Genomic DNA, 23053 nt, shown 5'->3' with positions numbered 1-23053 from the left:
TACATAAACAGTTTTTGATCAAGAAAGTACCCAAAGCTACCTCATGCAATATTTTTAAAGCATATGGAATAAGAGAGCTACTTAGAAAGGAAAGAGTTTAGTTTTAAAGAAGCGTAAGGAGGAGAGGACAGCTGCTAGGGGAACAATCTGGTTCATTTCAATAAATATCCAGCAAAGGGGAAGCACAGGAGTGGAAATCCAGGCCCAGAGTGACCAGAGAATGTAAGTGCAATGATAAAACTCCAACATCTGGCATAGATGGGGCAACATTAGGGCCATCATGGAGCAAATTGGAATACAGTATTTAAAACTAAGTCTCCTGCCATTCCACAAAAGTTGTGAAAGGAGAGATTTAATATTTACCAGATATTTGGGGGGTGAATGAAGAAGAGTTGAAGAACTGATTACATTTATGTGGAGAACAATATTCAGCAGAGTTAAAGATGCTAAGATTTGCATTGGGTGTGACGAGGATCGATAGGATTAGAAATGAGTGCATCAGAGGGTCAGCTCATGTTGGATGGTTGGGAGACAAAGTCAGAGAGGCAATTTTTTTTTATAACCTGAAAGAACTTCATAGGTCTTGAACAGGTCAAGAATGGAAGAAGGATGTGAGGGAGCATTTCCAAGAAAAAACAGAGATAGAGATAGATTAAATAGAAGAATGGACAATGGGCAGCCTTGTTTGGTGCCTATGTTTATTCAAAGGGGTGGAATATTTGTGACAATTGAATCAAAGGGTAAGGAGTAAAGGTTTTTAACCACACTAATAAAACTGTTTTCTAGTCCCATCATTTGTATGAGACTGCATGAAAATGACCAGTTCATCTGATTGAATGCTTTTTTTAACATCCAATGAGAGGAAGGCATTGTAGGAGAAGACAGAATGGAGCAGCATCTATAACATAAAGAAGACAGTGAGCGAGTATTACCTGATGCATGGTTGTTTTTAATAAAGCCAGTTTGAACTGAATGAACCACTTTATAAATAACAGTTTGGCTAAAATTTAACATCAACAATCATCAAAGCTATAAAACGACAGCTATTGCATTTAGAACAGTCTTTATTTTGTTGAGGTAAAAAGGTAATTAAAGCTGTATTGATAGTGGGATTCATATTAGTGGATGAGATGGCAGAATTTAACATAAGAAAAAGGGGATCTGATAACTGCTTCCAAAAGGCAGTGAAGACCTTCACTGTAATCCCACCAGGACTTGCAGATTTATTCTCACTCATGGAGTCTAAACCTCACTTTAATTCAAATAGTGAAATGGGAGAGTTCAAATCTAAGGCTTCTTCCTGTTTGACCTTAGGAATTTGAAGACACTGATAAGGGTGGTTGAGGACTAACATAAAATAACTCAGTAGCTTAATAAACTGTTTATTTCCTGGGATTTATTAGTAGGAAGGCCAGATTTATTTTTGATATTTGTGATGGAGGCAAATGATTCACATTTTCTCAGTCTGGGAGCTAATAATCTATTGAGTATTGCCCCAGAAACATGAAGAGCACTTTGCAAAAAATAAGTTGTATTGTATTGCGCGCTGAATCTCAAATTCAGCTTTTTGTAACAGCAGGGAATTTAATTCCAGTTTGGATTGTGTAATTAGCTTTATAATTAATGTTTACCACATGGAGGCGCGCTTTTTCCAAAGACGTAAGACGTATCTCCATTAATTTGTCGTCGCTTTGACCTTGCTAGATTGCTAGTGAAGGAAATGGAAAAATCGCAAATAGCTCCCTTGATGGCAAGCCAGACAAATGTAGGATCCCCACAGTGCCCTGATTAAATGAAATAAATTTATTCAGTTGGGAAACTAGTTTTTGGCAGAAATCTGGATTTTGAAACAGGGAATTATTAAAGTGCCAGAGAAGGTCACAGGAAGGGAGAGATGTAAGGTGAAGCTTTGTAGCATGCATTTATGATCTTTCAAAGAGTTAGACATAATGCTGGCACCTGTTATACAGGAGCTAAGCGGCTGAGAAAAGAATATGTAGTCGCTTTGCGAACTCCACATTTAAGGGACCTGGCTGAAGGTGATGCAACCACATGGTAGCATTTGCTAGTGAAGTGATGGACATCTCCTTCTAAAAGCTGGGATTCTTATATGAAAATGATATGTACCTTCCTGCGCCACTGGAAATTAGGTATTTGCTCTGAGACATGGCAGAGAAAAAAATGCATCTGAAACGCGAAACAGAGAATTATTGTTGAACTTGCCCCAATAGATTATACAGAGATTAGTGTTCTTACTAGCACCAGATGACAAACACTAACATGGAACCCACCCACAAATCCACCCTCCAGACTAAAAAAATGTATCTTAAGATTTAAAATAAACTCCCAACAAAACCCACCTGATATACTTGCCATAGATGTTTAACATGCAGGATAAATAGAAACGGTAGGAAACTGAAGTAGATCTGACATCCAGGTAAGTTCAAAAGAAAATTCAACCAGTGTATAACACTTTAAAACATTCATTTAGAACTGCTATATTAGATTGCCAAGTAAAACTGACAGACAAAAGGTGAAAGCCTGCGTAAAGTCTGTCTGTTACTAGTCAGATTTTAAAAAATGCATTTAAACGAAAAAATATACATAGGAATGACATCACAATAGGAATATACCTGTGGACATAAAGTTATCAACAGCTTTAAATTTGCTGGATTAGAAGAGTAAGGACTGGAGGTCTGCAGCTCTCACTTTTTCAAATGTCAGTTCATTAGTTTGCATTTCTGTGCAGAGGGTGGTGAAAAATCAGGAAAAAACATAAATTTGCTAACCTTCATATGAGAAACTGGACAGCTTCCTAACTTTCCAAAGCACCAACTGAACAATCGAGATAGCACATTATGAAGGTTGTACGGCATGCAGTGCTATTTTTTGTACTGTACACCATGTGGCATCTTTCAGTGATAGGATAAAATCCTATCCTAAGACTTTTAAGAAATAGTATGGGGTCTTCTCCTTCAGCATTCTCTGTGATCCCCTCAAAGCAGACATTGTTTAATCTATTTCTGTCGCCTGAAGAAGGGGCCCAAGTTGCCTCGAAAGCTTGCATATTGTAATTTTTTTAGTTAGCCAATAAAAGGTGTCATTTTGCTTGGCTTTTCTCTACATTCATAATGGCTAACACGGTACAACATCCTAGTACTACATTCATTTCGAGGAAAGATTTAAAACTTGTTTTCCCAGTGTTTGACTCTTTTTGTTTTGTATGCTCACTGAGCCCAGCAAAACTCCAAGATAGTCATAAGTCTTTTTCTGTTCCCCCTTTACTTCCAAAATCTCCTGGTAGATTGTAAAAAGATCTCCCTGAAACAAGCTTCTTATGTAGACAATTTGTTCTATCATGATTGTTTTTAAATCTTTGCAAAAAGCAGCGATTTTGGACTTGCATTGATCTTCAACGTTTGTACATGAGGCTTTTTTTCACAGGGATAGACACGTTGCCTCGAGATTTTCTATTTGATGCCATTGCAAGTTGCTCAGTAGTAAGGTAAGTAAAGATGATGTTAATTATGGGTTTAGGAGCTTGTATTTATGAAAAAAGTGAAAAGGTGAACGTTCCTGAAGAGGCACACTCTCACACAACCATCTGCCTCAAGGGTCACATGGCACCCCATTCAATATTCTAATTATATAATGAAGTTTTAGCTCATGAGTGTTTCTAAAAACCTTCAGTCCAACTTTTAAAACTTTCACATAATATATTCCATCCAAATTTCAATATTCAACACAAATTCTAAAACAGTATTCATCTTGTATTCATCAACTGTTTTCTGACCTTTCATTATTTCCAACATAATACAAATAAAATTACTTTATTTTTGTTTTCTAAATGCACGTAAGCCATTACCACCTTTTCTCCTAGAATGTAAGAGTAGATGCAACATACATTTTCAACAGAGTGTATTCAACAGAGTGTAGAAATGTTGAGGTTAAAATGGTAACGTATTTGCTATTAACTAAAACAAAAGGGCATATTAAAAAGGAGAATTTTTGTACTGGCTTGTGTTAATTGAGAAACCTTAAGGAAACTATTTCAAAGACTTCAGAGAATTTCAGAACAGAACCAAAGCCTTAGTGCAGAATTAGTGTAGTACATTTTGCTATGATTTTCATTAGTTTTCATTTTAATTATATAAACGTACCTATAAGTAAAAGATATAAAGAAAATGTCTCACTGTCTGTGATGAGCTACTAAATGTTCCCTGAGTACATATCTTTCCAAACTTGGCAGTGTTACAATTGATATGAAACGTTAAGTGCATCTGATGTAGCAGTAATTGAATCCGTGGTGGATTTATGTATTATTCACTGTAATGCAATTTAAAAATCAATAAATATAGACAAATAAATGTTAGTTTATGTTGCTACTGTAGTACTGTATTTTCACACAATTATTTGTACAGTAAGCAGAAGTATTTTCAAAATCACAAATACTTTGAAACAGTGGCAAGTTAACAAACTTGCCAAGATGTATACAGTAACAGAGTACCGGGGAACTGGAATGGCAACTGTGGTGGCCTTCAGTCATGCACTAAAGCCCGGATACTGCTTTGCCCTTAATTTAAAATGTATAAATATATTTTGCCAAGGAGAGCTGTATTTTACACAACTCTCAACATTGCATCTGTAATTTGTATGCAGTACAGGTAAAATTCCGTTACAACGAATATCTTTACAAAGCAATTTTCATTACAACGAAGTATTTTTAGGGTCCCAACAGTTTCCCCATTTGACACAATTCTATAGAAATCTCGTTACTATGAAATAGTACATTCAGCAGATACTTTCATTACAATGAAGTGCCCAAAAGACCTTGAAATGCCTGAATGAATCATCCACAGAGCAATTAGTTCTGTGGTCGCAACTCAATTGTGCACAACGATCCCCAAACAGAAACATTGTAATTTTTATTTTTTCTTTCTTCGAACTGTCCTTGTACTGTTTTTTGCTGTTTTTGTTTTTGGTGGTTTTCAGTGATACCTTTTGCTTATTGCTCGTCAACATTTGAAAAACGTCCATTGGAATTTAACTCATTGTCACCCTCCTATAGAAACGGCAGACACGAAAAACGATAACAGTTCATATTAGAAAAAAAAAAATTTACATTTTTGCAGGACTTGATTGTGGCAAAAAGAAAAAGACGTTGCCAGTGAATTTGGAATTTCACCATCAACACTGTCAACTTTCTTAAAAGACCGGGCAAAAAAAGAAGAAAAATCTTGGGTTGCAAACATATGCTAACTGCTGCATCTGAAGACATCGAAAAAGCAGTTTTTTCTGGTTCAGTGATGCTTGTTCATGAAACATTCCTGTTAATGCGGCATTCATTCAAGAAATTGTGAGGTTTCTAAATTCTCTTGGGACCTCCCTCAACTGGACGACATGCCAAAGAGCGTCCCGAAGTGCGATCACTGTGTCTGTGGAAGACTGTTTATCCATTGCCGGAGCAACAGCAGGCTCACAACTCTGCTGCGGTTCTTCATTGAAGCAAACAGGAAAGATCTTGATGGGTGATGCAAGAACCATTGTAAATGCAGGGAACAGGATTACTTCCCCACTAACCTGGCCCCGACCCTGCCTGTGTCTGTGTATAGGCGAGTGGCAGATCACGCTACAATAAATAACTGTGCTGTTCCTGTTTCAAGCTGAATAAAGCTGGTTTTGCTAAAGTATTGAGACTAAGCCTCGTGTTTTGGGGTGCAAGACAGGGACGTATAGCGTGACCACGATCTTTTATGATTTGCTTCTGTGGCGCTTCACTGCAGCACTGTGATCCTGCTGTTGCCCTGCCCCAGCAATGGACAAACAATCTTCCACAGATGCGGCAGTCACACTTCAGGACGAACTTCAGCGTGTCGTTCCTGTTGGGTGGGGAGTGGGGGGGTCCCAAAGGAGTTCAGAAACCTCACAATATAAAGAAGAAGAAAAGGATGATTCAGCTCCTGATTGATAACTGTGCTGCCCACAACATGCTTCCACATTTAGATAATGTTCACTTTGATTTCCTCCCACCCAATTGCACAGCAGAGGTTCAGTCATTGGATTTGGGCATCATTTGCACCCTGAAAGTGTATTATCGCAAGTAAATGCTGAGAAAAATTCTCATCAGCATAACTTGTAGACAGGAGGAGATTAAAATGAACACGAAAGAAGCTATTGAAATGATTGCAAATGCCTGGACGCAAGTTAAAGAAAGCACTATAGTAACAAATACAGAATCTCATTACTACGAAATTTTCATTACAATTAAATATTTTTTAGGTCCCTGGCAGTTCGTTGTAACAGAATTTTACCTGTAGTTGTATTTATTTTTGTTGTACATCTAATATTTAAGCATTATACTATATGTCATCTCATGTTCACCTAGCATTTAGAAAAGCACTGAGATAAAATTTGAAAATTTGTCATTATGAACCAAATGCACATGCTAATTTAAAATGTTTTAGTACATTTTTCACAAATATACTTCCAGCTATTTATTATTACTTTGGTGAATAACATGTAAAATGACCAATGTCAGTAATTTATTTGCATTATTTGATGGTATTTTCCTAGGCTGCAATGAGACATGCAGTCTTTCCTGAACTTAATACTACTGTAACTGCATACGGAAACTATAGTAATACACTGTATTCTATATGTCTCCTCAGGACACAACAGTCTATAGGACTAATAACTAGATTAGGTTAACAAAAAGGTCAATGCTAAATTCATGATTGAAGAGAAGGCAGAAATCAGGATACTTAAAAAGCAAACCAAACCATATGACTGCTATCTGTAGAAGGGTGTTGGTCAAAACTAGGACAATGTGAATTAGACACCACCATCTTATATTTGAAAAAGGAACAGACATCATAGTGTTGAATCAGATTCATGTGGTAGGTGATGGCCAGAGAGATGGCAGCTCCCATCAGAAGACTACACAAAATGGCCTTGCCAATGAACAAAATAGAAACCTAAATGAAAAAAGGTAACATCAAGAAAAACAAAAGCCACACATTCCTAAATTACACAAATGACTACAGAACATAGAAACAAAAACTAAAAATTGTGATAATAAGTGCATTATGCAGTTTAAGCAAAACCACTTGGGACCTGCACTTTAAATTCACATACACAATACAAATAAAAATGCTGTTTATGATTTTTTTAAATACTTCTGCAGTCTCATTGCAGACAATGCAGAGTCTACAATGATCCAATGCAACAACAATTTATTTCTTGTATAGTCCAAAATCACACAAGGAATGCTTTAATGGGCTTTAACAGGCCTTGTTTTTTAACATTCCCCCCAGCCTTGACTCCAAAAGAAGACAAGAAAAATCTTGTCTTCAATATCCTTTGGCATTGTAGTTTCAGCCGTGGCACTTTTTCAATAACCCAGGTATTCACAGAAACTTGATTTGTAAAATGCCATTTTAACCCTTATTCTGGTTAGAGAAAACAGATTCTTGGCCTCTAAGAAACCTGGTTAACAAAAATAGATGTCTCTGTGAATTACACAGTTAGGTGGCCATAAAAACCCTTAACCCAATTAAGGATTTGTCCTATAAAGAATTTTGTAGTCTTTCATGTCCGTTGCACTTTGTCAGCCTGCACATCTATTGCTTCACTCATGCTTGTCAGCAGCCACAGGTGCAGGTGTCCACAAAATAAATTCCAGGAGGCAAATATTCTGGCAATCATATTATTCCTTCTCTTAGCTGAAATTATCTGAGATAGTATCTCAGCATTTGAGAAATCACTACAGTACTACAGTACAGTCTCGAAAGCAGTAGTGTAACATGTTAAAAGTAAAACACATTAAGTAGTCAAATTATTTTTTAAAGTAACGAGTAACCTAACACAATATTTATCTTGTTGAAATAAAAACACCTGTGTTATTATTATTCCAGCAGCAAGGCAAGACACACATGTGCTCTTATGTAGCTCCTTTGCAGGGCTCAGTTACACAGCCTGTCACAAAAGAGTATGCAAAGTACAATCCAGTAATAAAAACCTACAAATAAAGCGTCCCCTTGTCTAAACATATTTATAAAACAATTATCAAAGACGTCATGCCTATTTTCGGTGAACAATGATTACGTTTGACTGGGCAAGAAGATTGCTTTCCCATGTAAACATAAATTTTTAAGAAACCAGAATTCTGCCTTAACTGGATTATTCACCTTAACTCTTTCAGGGCAGATGTCGACTTTGTCAAAAGGAGGGATTGACGGTGGTAATCAACTGTAAACAGTGACAAAACCCTTCTTTATGTTTTAGCTGGACTCTCTTTGCTAGAAGGAAAGATAGCTTCATTGGTTTGACTGAAATTCCACACGCTCATGTGAGTTTTGAGGAGCTAACAACCGCAAAAATGGTATTGACATCTGACGAGGGGTCAAAGCAAATGCGTAAAATGAAATACTCCATTTTGCATGTTATTGCTGAATTGGACTCTGACTTGTTGGATTCCAATTTTGATGCAAGTGATTGAAAACGAATGTGAAGTACCAGCATCAGCTGATCTGTCCCCAGATTATCATAGAGCTGAACAGGTTCATGTAGCTGACATACCTACGATAAGATCGCCTGAGAGGACCCCCACTTACAATGACAAGAGGTACAAACCAGATTGTGATGCACTGCGACTGCATGCAGCAACACACATTTTATGTTGATTTCTGTGAAACCAATGCTCTGTGTGATTTTTAGAAAACTGTGTTTTTTGGAAAAAAATATTCAGCCCTCAAAGAGTTAATCTGGTTTTGTGTGTGCATGTAAATGTCCAGTTTGTTAAATCTTCATGAAAGCAAGGAAATACAAATATCTCCTATATTGAAATGCACATTTACTGTACTACCAAATACTTGAAAACAAGTGTTCACACAATTTTCCCAAGATACAGTATTAATTCAATGTGTTACTTGAAAATAAATAGCCTTACGCTAGCTGTATTTTGAAATTCTAATTCACTAATTGTAAAGTATTAACCTTTACTATATGGTAAGTGCTCTTATGACATTATAATTAGTTTTAAGGAGTGATACCCCCAGCTTCACAATAACACAGAAACATTGAGTATGAGATTATAAATTTTATTACCTACTTATTTTAAAATGTAATTCAAATGGAAAAAACGTCTCATTTAAAATATTCTATTTCAAATTTAAGATAGTATTGTCTATTTGGGAAGCATGATGGTTCAGTGGTACTGCTGCTGCCTCACAGTAAGAAGACCAGGGTTTCGTTTACTGGGTCCTCCCTGCATGGAGTTTGCATGTTCTCCCCATGTCTGTGTGGGTTTCCTGTGGGTGCCCCAATTTCCTCCCACAGTCCGAAGACCCGTAGGTTAGGTGGATTGGCGACACTAAATTGGCCCTTAGTGTGTGTGCGTGTGTTTGCATGTGTGTGCGTGTGTGTGTTTGCCCCGTGATGGACTGGAGCCCTCCCCAGGGTTTGTTCCTACCTTGAGCCCAATGTTAGCTGGGATAGACTCCAGCAGACCCCCGTGACCCTTTTCAGGATTAAGCAGGTAGAAAATGACTGACTAATAATTACATTTATCATTTTACCATGTGTTTTTTTTTTAGATATGTTCAAATATAATGTGATAATCACCTATTGCAATTGCTGTGTCTATCTGTCTGTCCAAATGAAGCAACTCAGCTTAGCTTGTTGAAACTTATTACACCTATTCTTCAAGGACGTTTGTCTGGAAAATTCAGTTTTCACTGAGATAAAGCTTGCTATACAAAGATTTAGAATTTAGAATTTTCAAAATCTCCCATTGGGAAGCACTGGCAAGTTTTCAAACTCATCTGTCGTAATAGAGAAAAACATTTTGTGCAACTTCAATTACAGATGCATTTACTGTTTCAGTTTTACCTTTAGATAGGTTTACTTTTATTTTGTATATTTTTCTTATTTATTCATCTGCCTGAGTGCAGACTTTATTCCTGAGTGCAAAATGGAAAACCAATGAATGTTATTCAGAACTCAGAGGACTTGTATGTCTTCAAGCCGCAGGTGCATCACCTCACTGCTCCTTCTGCTTGAGATACACCCGAAAAAGTAAAAAAGTAAAGTCACTTATAAAGAAATTAGTTAAGAAAGAAAGGAATAATGTACGCTTTGCTTGGCAAGCACATATTACATAATTATGTACTCCCATGTTTACAACCTTTAAAGATCATAATGATTTCATTTTTCTCTAACACTATTCCTATTTCCAAACTATAATGTTTTCATTTAGAAACAGTGTTTTTGCCTTTTGTGCATGTATGCAGCATTCAAACTATACAAAATGCAATTTAGATGCATACAGGTAAAAAATGCAACAAATGCCATTCTATTCTACTATATTTGCTTCTACGTCTTTTAAAAATCCCCTTTTATGCTTGTGAAAAATGTTTGGGTAGTGTGGATGGTAGGAGAAAATGGAGTCTAATGTCTGCATCTGTAAGTGAAAATATAGTAGTGTGGGTGTAGCCTGTATTTATCTGCAAAGCTCCAGAACTGGTCTTCATTAGCAACTTTAACAGAGGTTTTAACTCTCTATCAGGTAGTTTTTTTCAATAATGTATTTATAATAAATTTGAAGTAAAGTTAGTCATACCTCAACCAGCAACTAACCACAGCACAGCAGTCAATGTCATTTATTCATCTCTTGCATTAGAATCTGATCTTTATCAAAGTTATGGAGCATGAACAAGCCTATTTGGGCAATGTTTTAAACTACTGGAGATTGCAAAAAGGCATGAATTTAACGAGGTCTACTAACACAAGTGGTTACATTTAATAAACAAATATGTCACAACTGACTCTGATGAGTCCCCCGAAATGCTTTAAAAATGTATAAAGATAAATATCATAAAATGTGCTATTAAGTGATTTTTGCTTAACACCACCTTAAATTCCTTCGCACCCCTCCTCATCAGTGTCTTTTGTTTTGTAAATGCGTCAAATGCATCGATCAGCAGAAGTAGCAAGCAGCCTGCTGTCCCTTGTCCCTCAGGCAAAATGTTCTCCCAGCTCAAGTCAAGGCTCCTTATAGATAGATGGATAGATAGATAGATAGATACAGTGGTGTGAAAAACTATTTGCCCCCTTCCTGATTTCTTATTCTTTTGCATGTTTGTCACACAAAATGTTTCTGATCATCAAACACATTTAACCATTAGTCAAATATAACACAAGTAAACACAAAATGCAGTTTGTAAATGGTGGTTTTTATTATTTAGGGAGAAAAAAAAATCCAAACCTACATGGCCCTGTGTGAAAAAGTAATTGCCCCCTGAACCTAATAACTGGTTGGGCCACCCTTAGCAGCAATAACTGCAATCAAGCGTTTGCGATAACTTGCAATGAGTCTTTTACAGCGCTCTGGAGGAATTTTGGCCCACTCATCTTTGCAAAATTGTTGTAATTCAGCTTTATTTGAGGGTTTTCTAGCATGAACCGCCTTTTTAAGGTCATGCCATAGCATCTCAATTGGATTCAGGTCAGGACTTTGACTAGGCCACTCCAAAGTCTTCATTTTGTTTTTCTTCAGCCATTCAGAGGTGGATTTGCTGGTGTGTTTTGGGTCATTGTCCTGTTGCAGCACCCAAGATCGCTTCAGCTTGAGTTGACGAACAGATGGCCGGACATTCTCCTTCAGGATTTTTTGGTAGACAGTAGAATTCATGGTTCCATCTATCACAGCAAGCCTTCCAGGTCCTGAAGCAGCAAAACCACCCCAGACCATCACACTACCACCACCATATTTTACTGTTGGTATGATGTTCTTTTTCTGAAATGCTGTGTTCCTTTTACGCCAGATGTAACGGGACATTTGCCTTCCAAAAAGTTCAACTTTTGACTCATCAGTCCACAAGGTATTTTCCCAAAAGTCTTGGCAATCATTGAGATGTTTCTTAGCAAAATTGAGACGAGCCCTAATGTTCTTTTTGCTTAACAGTGGTTTGCGTCTTGGAAATCTGCCATGCAGGCCATTTTTGCCCAGTCTCTTTCTTATGGTGGAGTTGTGAACACTGACCTTAATTGAGGCAAGTGAGGCCTGCAGTTCTTTAGACGTTGTCCTGGGGTCTTTTGTGACCTCTCGGATGAGTCGTCTCTGCGCTCTTGGGGTAATTTTGGTCGGCCGGCCACTCCTGGGAAGGTTCACCACTGTTCCATGTTTTTGCCATTTGTGGATAATGGCTCTCACTGTGGTTCGCTGGAGTCCCAAAGCTTTAGAAATGGCTTTATAACCTTTACCAGACTGATAGATCTCAATTACTTCTGTTCTCATTTGTTCCTGAATTTCTTTGGATCTTGGCATGATGTCTAGCTTTTGAGGTGCTTTTGGTCTACTTCTCCGTGTCAGGCAGCTCCTATTTAAGTGATTTCTTGATTGAAACAGGTGTGGCAGTAATCAGGCCCGGGGGTGGCTACGGAAATTGAACTCAGGTGTGATACACCACAGTTAGGTTATTTTTTAACAAGGGGGCAATTACTTTTTCACACAGGGCCATGTAGGTTTGGATTTTTTTCTCCCTAAATAATAAACATCATCATTTAAAAACTGCATTTTGTGTTTACTTGTGTTATATTTGACTAATGGTTAAATGTGTTTGATGATCAGAAACATTTTGTGTGACAAACATGCAAAAGAATAAGAAATCAGGAAGGGGGCAAATAGTTTTTCACACCACTGTAGATAGATAGATAGATAGATAGATAGATAGATAGATAGATAGATAGATAGATAGATAGATAGATAGATAGATAGATAGATAGATAGATACTTTATTAATCCCAAGGGAAAAGCCAAGCAAAATGACACCTTTTATTGGCTAACTAAAAAGATTACAATATGCAAGCTTTCGAGGCAACTCAGGCCCCTTCTTCAGGCAAGATGTAATACAGAGACTGAAGTTTCCTATGTTTATATACACACTCTAGGACAAGAAACAACATTGGTAAATCTTTAAATGAGAAATTTTAAATGTAAAAAATTAATAGACTCATTCAGGCTAGGGTTAATTTAACAAGAGAGAGAAGAACAATGTATGGTCAAGATCTTTGGATAAGATAACTGTCCAACAAAGTCTTTTGAAGTTTGTAATGAGTTTTTCAAAACAATGTGGATCTGTAGACAGTTTGTCTGTCATTCTGAGAGATGTAAACAACCCTCATATCTGGCCATAAAACTCTTGTCTTTATTCAAGCCATGTTGTAATGTATTAAATTTTAGCATGAGTTTAACTTCCCATTCTTTTCTCTCTTGCTGTGTTTTGAAGTTGCCCATAAGCACTGTGACTTTAAAGTCCCTCTCACAGTGTCCATGGCTGTTGAAGTGGGCCGCTACAGGAACATCTGTGTTGCCATGTTTAATGTGGAACCTGTGTAAATTCATTCTCTGGTGGAGTGTTTGTCCAGTTTCTCCCACATAGAGTACAGTGTCAGGACATTTCATGCAGAGAATTAGGTAGACTACATTAGATGATCTGCAGGAAAATGATCCCTTTATGTGATGTTCAAGTCGGCAGTGTGGTATAACTATATGGTCTGTATCATAAATGTGGGCACATGTTTTGCATCTTTTCTGTAGACATGGAGATGTGCCATTTTCTGTTGGTTCACTTAGGGAGCTTCGGACAGTTAGTTGCTGAAGGTTTGGTGGTTGTCTGTATGCCAGGAGGGGAGGTTCAGGAAATACATTTTATTAGTGTTTGGTCATTGTTTAGTATTGGCTGAAGTTCTTTTATAATTTTTCGAAGTGTTTCAAGATGTGGGTTGTAGGTGACAACAAGGGGGATGCAGTTGTTGTTGTCTTTGTTTTTATATTCCAGAAGGTTGTCTCTGGGTATGGCAGTAGCTCTTCTTATTTGAGTGTCTGTTGTTTTGGGGGTGTAACCTTGTCTGATGAAATCTTGTCTGAGCTCCTGCAGTTGTTTATCCGGTCTGTTGGGTCTGAGCAAATACGATTTTACCGTATTGCTTGGCTGAAAATAATGGAGCGCCTTATATGTTTGGGGTGGAAGCTATCACTTTTCAGGTAGGTTAGGTTAGATTAGGTTTCTTTATTTAGTCATGTTTACCGTATGTCTGTCGGTTTGTGAAAAACAGAAGTTACAAGGGTGTTGTCTTTCAGTTGAACGGTGGTATCAAGGAAGCTGACTTCTGTTTTTGAGTAATTCAGCTTCAGCTTTATGTTGGGGTGAAAAGAATTATATTCATTATGAAAATGGAGGAGGTCCTTCTCACTGGCAGTCCAGATTATGAAGATGTCATCTATGTAACGGAGGTACAACATTGGTTTTACGATGCACATTGACATGAAATCTTCCTCCAATTTTGCCATAAATAGGTTTGCATAGTGAGGTGCAAACCGACAGCCCATTGCAGTCCCCATTTGTTGCAAGTAGCGATCTTGTCCAAAAGAGAATAGATTATGTGTCAGAGTGAATTTTATCATTTCTATTACTGACTTTGTGGGTAAATCATGTTGTTTGAGGTACATTTCACATGCCAATATGCCATCATCATGGGGGATGTTTGTGTAAAGTGCCTCAACATCCAATGTGGCCAGTAAGGTTCCCTCAGGTAAGGGGCCTAAAGCAGACAGTTTTTTTAAGAAGTCAGTGGTGTCCTGGATGTAGCTGGTTGTATTGCGGGTGAGGGATTTAAGGATGTGCTCCACCCAACCTGAAATATTTTCTGTAAGGGAGCCAATTCCTGAGATTATAGGCCTTCCTGAGTTCCCTTCTTTGTGGATTTTAGGAAGCATGTAGAAGTAACCCATTTTGGGGTTCTCAGGAATTAAACTGTTTACATGATCCCTGATGTCAAGAGGAAGCTACATACTATCTTTTTTAGTTTCTTTTTGTAGAGATCTGTTGGGTCTTCTTGCAGTTTGTAATAATGCATGGTATTGGACAATTATCTTTGTGCCTTCTGTATATAATCTGAAGTGTTCATGATGACTAAAGCACCCCCTCTGTCTGCTGGTTTGATAATGATTTCTGTATTTTCCCTTAGTGAATGTATGGCTCTCCGCTCATCCCCAGTAATGTTTTCTATCCGATTTTGCTGCCTGTTTAAGGTTCCTGTTTTCACTCTCTGTCAGAAGCAGTCTATATAATTATCCAGGGTAGAGTTTCTGCCAGCTTCTGGTGTCCATGTGGATTTATTTTGGGGTTGTTGTAACTGCTTGTTGTTGGTTCCTGTGTGTTACTGTTTTCTTTCTTGTGGAAAAATTCTTTTAGTCTGAGTTTTCTGAAGAATTCTTCCATATCACTGCAGAGTCTGATGTTGTCAATGGGCTTTGCAGGACAATATGAGAGTCCCTTTGTAAGTGCTGAAATCTCTGCTTCATTTGGTGTGTATGAGGAGAGATTAACAATGCAGGTCTGTTGCTCTTTGTGTCCAGCTTTCTCTCGTAGTCTATGCAGCTTTTTCTTTTTGTTGACAATAAGAAATTTCTGGAGTCTTTTGTAATAGCGATGGAGCTCCTTTACCATCTCCTGCGTGTCATTTCCAAGGAGCAGGATGAGGTCTTGGATCTTTCTTTGCGTGTTCTTCTTGATGTTGTAGAAAATTTGGATTAAGTGGTTTCTTATCCTTGCAGATGTCCTAAAACAAAGTTGCTCTGCAAACCAAGTATTATAAGTGTGAATGGTTGGATTCCTTATCATAATGCCTTTCGGGATAAGATTTTCCTTTTTGCATTTCGTTAAGAAGAAGGGGAAATTCACAAATTCACTTATCTGCGTGTGAGTTAATTATAAGCAAAAAAGGAACATTTTCGATAGGTAATATCTTATTAATATAAATATCCACAATACCATGGCATTTTCCTGCTTTTTTTTGTTTTTTTTTGTTTCTGACCAAGATTTCAAGAGTTTGTAAAACCTGTGTATTTACTCTTCTGTACTGTCTTTTATGATCTTATTCTGCATACAGATTAATATACATTTTATAAACAGGCACTCTTTTACTTAGAGTCAAGAATCTAGGAATTTCCTATGTTTTATATGATAATTTTTAGAAGTGTGCAGCTTACGAAAAATTTCCAGAGCAGTTGGCACTGCTAAGGCATCACAATGTATGAGACAGTCTCTTAAAGAACATACCTAAAACGAAGAGAACCCGGGGAGGGGAAGAACACCTCTTAATGTAGATGCCAACATGGGAAGACAGCGGCAATGCTACGGAGCATAATTTTACCAAGGGGTTTAAAAATATAAAATGACACAATACTAATCGCACCCTTTTTTAGGAAGACTTTTTTTCCTGTGGGGTTGGGATTTGTACAGTTTAAGACAATGATGAGCATTTTGTTTGTCTTTACAGATTTGATTCTTTTGAACAACCCACTTAATTGAATTGATTCATATGATTCATTTGATCCCAGGCTAGCAGCAGTAAAAAAAAAAAATGTCATGTTGATGGTCTCTTAGAATTAATCACAAAATGTATAGCATACAATTTACACATTAATGTATAGTCTGTGTTATAAAATTATATATTAAACACGCTGATAATTCATAAAACATTGTCTTGTTTGAAAGCACAAAGCATGAGAATCTTCCTTGAACAAGAATTGTGCAACTTGATCATGGGTACTGATTTAGTTTGTAAAACCAACTATGGCCAAATCTTTAATTTAAACCTAATATTAGATTCAAGATGTTTTGAGTAAACTAGTACCAAAAATGATAATACCTATTTCATGTATTTATTAAAAGAAAGGTATGTTTCCCCAGGGAGTGAATAAGAATAATAAATACACTACACCTAGACTTTTTTTTAATTACTGATTAACCTCTCTCAGCCCTATGGAAGAATTTTGGGCCTTTCAACTTGTAAAACTGCTTCAGTTCAGAGAAATCTAACAATTTTTGAACAAGGAGTACATGTTTCAGGTTCTGCCATATCCTGAATAGGGTTTTGGTCTTTTTCTTCATTTTGAGACAGAATTGCTAGTCTGCTTTGGATCATTATGTTGTAAAATCTAGTAGTGTTTCAACTAATGGAGAAATGGCCACACATTTTCCCTAAAGATTTGTGAAACACAATGAAAAGTGCATTGTTTCTTCATTAATTTCAAGTCCTGTGGGGCCCGATGTAAGAAAGCATCCTTGTTGAAAATTATGACACTACTGCTGATCATTCATGACAGATGGTATAAAGTTTTTACCTTGGAATGGAGTGTTTCTTTTTCTTTAGAAATAATAAAGCCTATGTCCGCCAAAAAGGTTCTTCTTTTGAATAATCTATCCATAGAGCATTGTTTCCGAACTCTTTGAGTATCATCCAGGCCCATTTTAACAAACTTGAGGACGTACCTGTGTGCTTAATGGTAACCAGTGATTTCCACCTTGTGACTCTGCCATACACTGACTTTTGACCAGTGGGTGTATGATGGTTGAAGCTTGGGCAGTGTTTAGCTGAGATGAGAGACACCTTCAGATCCCTTGATATTGTTCAGGATTCTCTATGATTTACTGCTTTTGGACACAGTTACTTTGTGGATTGGTGCACCACTAGTTAAGAAGTGGTTTAGTAGCCGCTTGCAGACTGGTAGATATGAGCATATTATTTTCCTCAGATCTTTGGAAGTTTACGTTAATTACATCATGATGTGCCGGTGAAACCTGTATTCTGATAAAGTCAGATGTATTTTATGAACTGTTTAGCATAGTTGTATTGGGCAGAGACAGTTAAGCTTTACAGTTAACAAAATTATTCTTACAGCTAATTCTAGGTATGCCTGCAATTAGAGTTGTGCTTGTTGGGCATTAAATAACTTTATTCACACATGAATTTTGCTTGTTTGCTTACTTTGCACAGCAAGCAAAGAAGCAGCATCTGTTATTTTTTTTAACCCAGACATTTTCTGTAAATACTACGTTTAAAGTTAAAGAAGTTAACTTTTGTAGAGTTACTGCTTGTAACATGTTTTAATGTATGGTATGAACGACAGACCTCATTAAGATGGTGGGAAGGGGTGGGCATTTCACATAATCCAGAAGATGTTTAACGTTATCTGTTACTTACATGGAAAACTTCAAATTTTGTTTGTGGAAATATGTAAGGAGCTCCTGTTTGGACATTTTGGAATCTCTCCTACAAAAGTAACCAAGTTTGGCCCCAGGTACATGTTATTGTTGTTTTTTGTCATGAAAATGGGCATGGTCAAGAGGATGTTGTTTGACTTTTTTCTAGAAAGTCTAAAAACAAGTTTCATTTTATTATTTAAAGTTATAGTGTAAAGGTTGCAAGCTTTATAATTTCATGTATTTAATTAATGGCATAGTGTGCTTATATATTGCCAGATCCTGTCGGGGAAACCCCTGGTGCCCCACAATTCTGATTTGAATCAAGCTGGTGCAAACATACATAGCTGAACAGTTATATGAATCAGATGTTTATTGATAAGCAATTCCTTTTCAGATTAAATCTAATCCGTATCTCTAGTTTATCCAATGTAAAATCTAGTCATGTTATATTTTTTAAGGTACCATATAACTCTTAGCTTAGGCAACACATACATATTAATTATTTATTAAAGTTATTTCCTATTTCTTGTTTTTAAGATAATAATTGCTTTAAAGCTGATTACAAAGTATGTTTTCGTGTGAGAAATATCTCAGAGCCAAAAGTTAATATGCTTTTTTTTTTTTAAATTTCCACCTTGTAGTTGAAATTAAAACATGAAATGTAATCTTCAGTTATTTGCTCCTGTGGTCTCGAATAACAGATTACCATCAAATATTTTGTTATTTGTGTGTTTCAGTTAAAAGTGAAGGTAAACATGAGAGCAAAAGTGCAAAACAGGCAAAAGTCAAAGGAGATCAAAAGAAATCAATCAAAGTGGTAAGCCTGGCAAATTAATCTGGAAGCATGCAGTGTAAATTGAAACTTTTCTTCAGAAACCAAGTAAAAGAAAAACATTAGCTTAATATTTACTTTTAAAACTTCTTTGTTAATTGCAGTTCTTTGTTATCATTTCTCTGTTTCATTGCTACTACATTACTACAATTTCTTGAGTCTTATTTGTGTTATCTTTGGAAACAGGTGCCTGTCAATCGGGTTTTACCAGCAAATTGTATACCAGTGAACACCCACAACTTCAAATGTATCCTTTTATTACATTTTTAATGTTATATGCTGAATTTTCTATATATTGAGAGAAACATATATACTAGAAAGGAGAGAGAAACGTTTTTTTCACTGTTTAATGGGTTTGTATATTAAGGCAGCTCTTGCCGTTGAGCAGACAGAAACAGTAAGTGATTAATGATGACCCCAGATTCAAGAAGCCGTTTCTCTCCCTAAAATGCAATGACTGCAAGGCTCTCAGTTCATTTTTCCTGTCACAGTGCGTACTGTTGCTGCAGAGGAGCATCAAATTATTATACTTAAGTAATACATAGTCAATTATTTAGACATGTAGAATTAAAGAGAACACCTCCCATTTTCTGACTGTAAAAATAACCGTAATTTGTATAATCAAAATTTGTTTGTCACTGTGTGTAGTTTATTACAGTTTTATTTATTTTGAGGCTAGCCATATACATGCTTAGTATATCATGCACTATACTGTGCATACTAATATCAAAGTATAGAGGAAATAACATGATTTGAAGTTTTGCTTAAGTTACAGATCTTTTTGTCTTATTGTGGTGATATTCAAGGGCCAAGTTGTGTAATGAACATTCATCTGTTAGATCAAAGAAAATGGAAGCCCCATTCTCCACAACAATAAGCAAGCTTAGATGATTGTAGCCATTTGACCAGAGATTCCTGAGTGCCACATACATATTAGTCATTAAAAGCAGGACATACTGTAGCAAACAAAATAAAGAAAAGGTACAAAACTATGAATGCAAGAAATAAGACATTTTGATTTGAAAATAATGACTAATGTTGTTAAATTAATAACACTTGGTTGCTTTTGGAAGAGATTTTTTACATCCACATTCTTTAACTGAGTTTTAGGTTTTCTACTCATGAATGTGTACCCCACTTGATATGAGACAATCTACTACTGTCTATATGCTAGTTTTTCCCCTGTTGCCAACTTCAGTTTTTCCCATTCCTCTGCAAGGAAGACAGATCTAGCATTGCTGGAATCTGCTGAGTTGCCTGCTCTATAGTGCCATTGAAATACAGTATATATTAAGTTTCAACCCTAGGTTGATGGGAGTTCTCTCTGTATTGCACTGGTGTCTATGATTATACAGTAGCTTCTTCAGAACACCTACTACATTGCCAATGCCAGTTATTGCAGGTTCAGCAGGGGAAACTGCATCTCCTCTACTAGGGCAGAATTCTCCTTTCACCTTTGCAACCCCTGATAGAACCTGTTCCTGCCCTGTGTCAAATTATCTCTCTTGACATCCTTTGCCAATCAGACAACTTGTTAATTAGCACCGCAAATTTAAACCAGTTTTTTAACTGATGTTCTTTTCAGCCAGTCTACTTATCATTGCTGCAAAAATTTGCAATTGATCCATTATTTAAATTACTCTAAGCCCGAAGAGGTTGTCACAGTTCATTCAAGAAGCTCATTCACTATTATGGGGTGTTATTTTCTTTCATTTATTTTTTGTTATACTGTATACACGTTTAATTTGTATAAATGCATTATCTGGGTTTTCACCAACTCCATAGCACCAGGATAAAGCTGCCTTTAATTTTGGTTCTGTGTTTTTCTTAGAAACAAATAGTTCTAATATAAGACTTTGTACCAACAGACAAGCAGCTGTCTCTATAATGTCAAGGCTGAAAAGTTGCACAAAACTGTATCTGGAAGAACATGTGGTGATTTACATATAAATGCATTCTGGTTATTATATTACCTAATTGTGTGGTAGTATGGATCACAATAAAGATATCTGAATAGTGCAGAAGTAGTGACTGACAGGACATACAGCAGAGGCAAGCAAAATGCAATTAATGAGAACAGAAATATCTTGGACCCCAGAACCAAAATAACTGAATCATTTTGTTATGTTATTTACATTTCATAGGTCATTGCATCTTATCATTTTCTGTTATAAGGCTCTGCATTCATTTTATTTTTTTATTGTTTTCTGGTTTATTTCAAATATACTGTATGACCTTAATGTTTAATTTCAGATGTTGTGGATCCTTATAATGAAGTAAAAGAACCAGGTAAATATATATTGCATACATACTGAAATTAATCATAAAATTCTCAAACCAGCTTAATCTAACTTGGGGCTGTGAATGGCTAGAGACTAACTCAGCATAAATGAGTGCAAATCAGAGACCAACCAAGTGTGTATGCATTTGTCATATACTCGTGGCCAAAAGTTTTGAGAACGACAGAAGTATTGATTTTCACAAAGTTTGCTGCTTCAATGTTTTTAGATCTTTTTATCAGATGTTTGCCCCTTCTTTTACAAGACCTCTGCAATTTGCCCTGGCATGCTGTCAATCAACATCTGGGCCAAATCCTGACTGATGGCAGCCCATTCTGGCATAATCAATGCCTGGAGTTTGTCAGAATTTGAGTTTGAGTTTTTGTTTGTCCACCCACCTCTTGAGAATTGACCACAAGTTCTCAATGGGATTAAGGTCTGGGGAGTTTCCTGGCCATGGAACCAAAATTTCAATGTTTTGTTCCCCAAGCCACATAGTTATCACTTTTGCCTTATGGCATAGTGCTACATCATGCTGGAAAACCAACAAACTGTTATTGGATGGTTTGGAGAAGTTGCTGTCTGAGGATGTTTTGGTACCATTCTTTATTCATGGCTGTGTTCTTAGGAAAAATTGTGAGTGAGCCCACTCCCTTGGCTGAGAAGCAACCCCACACATAAATGGTTTCAGGATGCTTTACTGATAGTAGCACTCACCTTTTCTTCTCTCAGCAATCTTTTTTCCGGATGCCTCAAGCAAATGTAAAGGGGATTCATCAGAGAAAATGACTTTACCCAACTCCTCAGCAGTCCAATCCCTGTACCTTTTGCAGAGTACACATTTTCAATTGTTCCCCTTTAAGACACAATACAAAGCATCAATAATAAATAAACAGCACTTTGTCCTCTTTTCTTCTCTCTCTCTCTTTCTTGCCTACACTCCTTCTCCAGCAAGCTTCGTCCACCTCCTTCCAACTCTGACTCCCAGAGTAGTGGCAGCTGACTCATTTTAAGCCACACCCAACAGCACTCCAGGTGGCCAATTAGCGTGTTCCAGAAGTACTCTCAGGTATAGCGGAAGCCTGACATTATAGGGCTATGCAGTCTGCACAGCTCCCTATGCTGGCATTCACGGAACTCAACAGGGATGCAGCAAACACCCATGAATCCTGCGGGAATCCGTGGCACCCAGGAGGGCTACCACCTAGCGACTTGGGGGAGAGAATGCCCTGACCACTCTCTCTCCCCCGGTTCTTTCACTATATTGGCAGCTCTAGACATTCAGTATAAATTTGGTAAATGTTTACAATTTTTAGATTTTTTTGATAGGTATAAAGATATTTTAACCAGTTGGAATTCACACTTTAACACAAAACACTTGTCACCAATAATAAAATGCTTGAATGCCGCAGTGCACAAATGAGCTTCATATACAAGGCCAGCTGTTTATGTAAGTGCTGCAAAATCCTATAAAGAACTGAGTTTAAATGTTAGGATTTTACAATATTTATGTCATGTCATTATAGTTCAAATCCATCTTTAACCAAACTGAAAAAATCTCCAAAATGAAAAAAGAAGTTCAAAGCAATGGCATGATGGACATATCGATAATTTGTTTGCTTGTTTGTTTCAGCAAAAAAAATGGAAAACTGTGGTAATGTATGTTTGTGATCCTTTGGCGGATTGCGAGTTTTTAAAATAAAAACAGCGTACCTCGGGTTCTGTGGGTGTGGCTGTGGGGTGTCCCGTGTGGAGGGAAGCTGATTGCTTAATTTGGTCCGCTGTTCCCTACCGGTTAGCTCATGGATAGTAATTAGGATGCCACACCCAAAGGAATATTGAGAAGCTGGTGAGACGAGAGAGAAGCAGAAAAATCCGGAGGTTTAAAGGGA

General features: G+C 37.0%; 1 protein-coding gene across 1 annotated transcript in view; it reads left to right on the top strand.

Annotated features, from left to right (window-relative positions):
- LOC114645573 (cilia- and flagella-associated protein 46) overlaps positions 1-23053 on the top strand; it is a 232656-nt gene that overhangs the window by 179432 nt on the left and 30171 nt on the right. The window contains exons 52-54 of the mRNA XM_028793411.2: positions 18788-18867; positions 19069-19129; positions 21136-21171. Of these exons, the coding sequence (XP_028649244.1) occupies positions 18788-18867; positions 19069-19129; positions 21136-21171 (177 nt within the window). The remainder of the gene's footprint in view (positions 1-18787; positions 18868-19068; positions 19130-21135; positions 21172-23053) is intronic.

Source organism: Erpetoichthys calabaricus, chromosome 2, assembly GCF_900747795.2.
Source record: "Erpetoichthys calabaricus chromosome 2, fErpCal1.3, whole genome shotgun sequence".
Taxonomy (NCBI): domain Eukaryota; kingdom Metazoa; phylum Chordata; class Cladistia; order Polypteriformes; family Polypteridae; genus Erpetoichthys; species Erpetoichthys calabaricus.
Note: the sequence above shows the minus strand (reverse complement) of the source record. Positions and strands in the feature narration are given on the sequence as shown.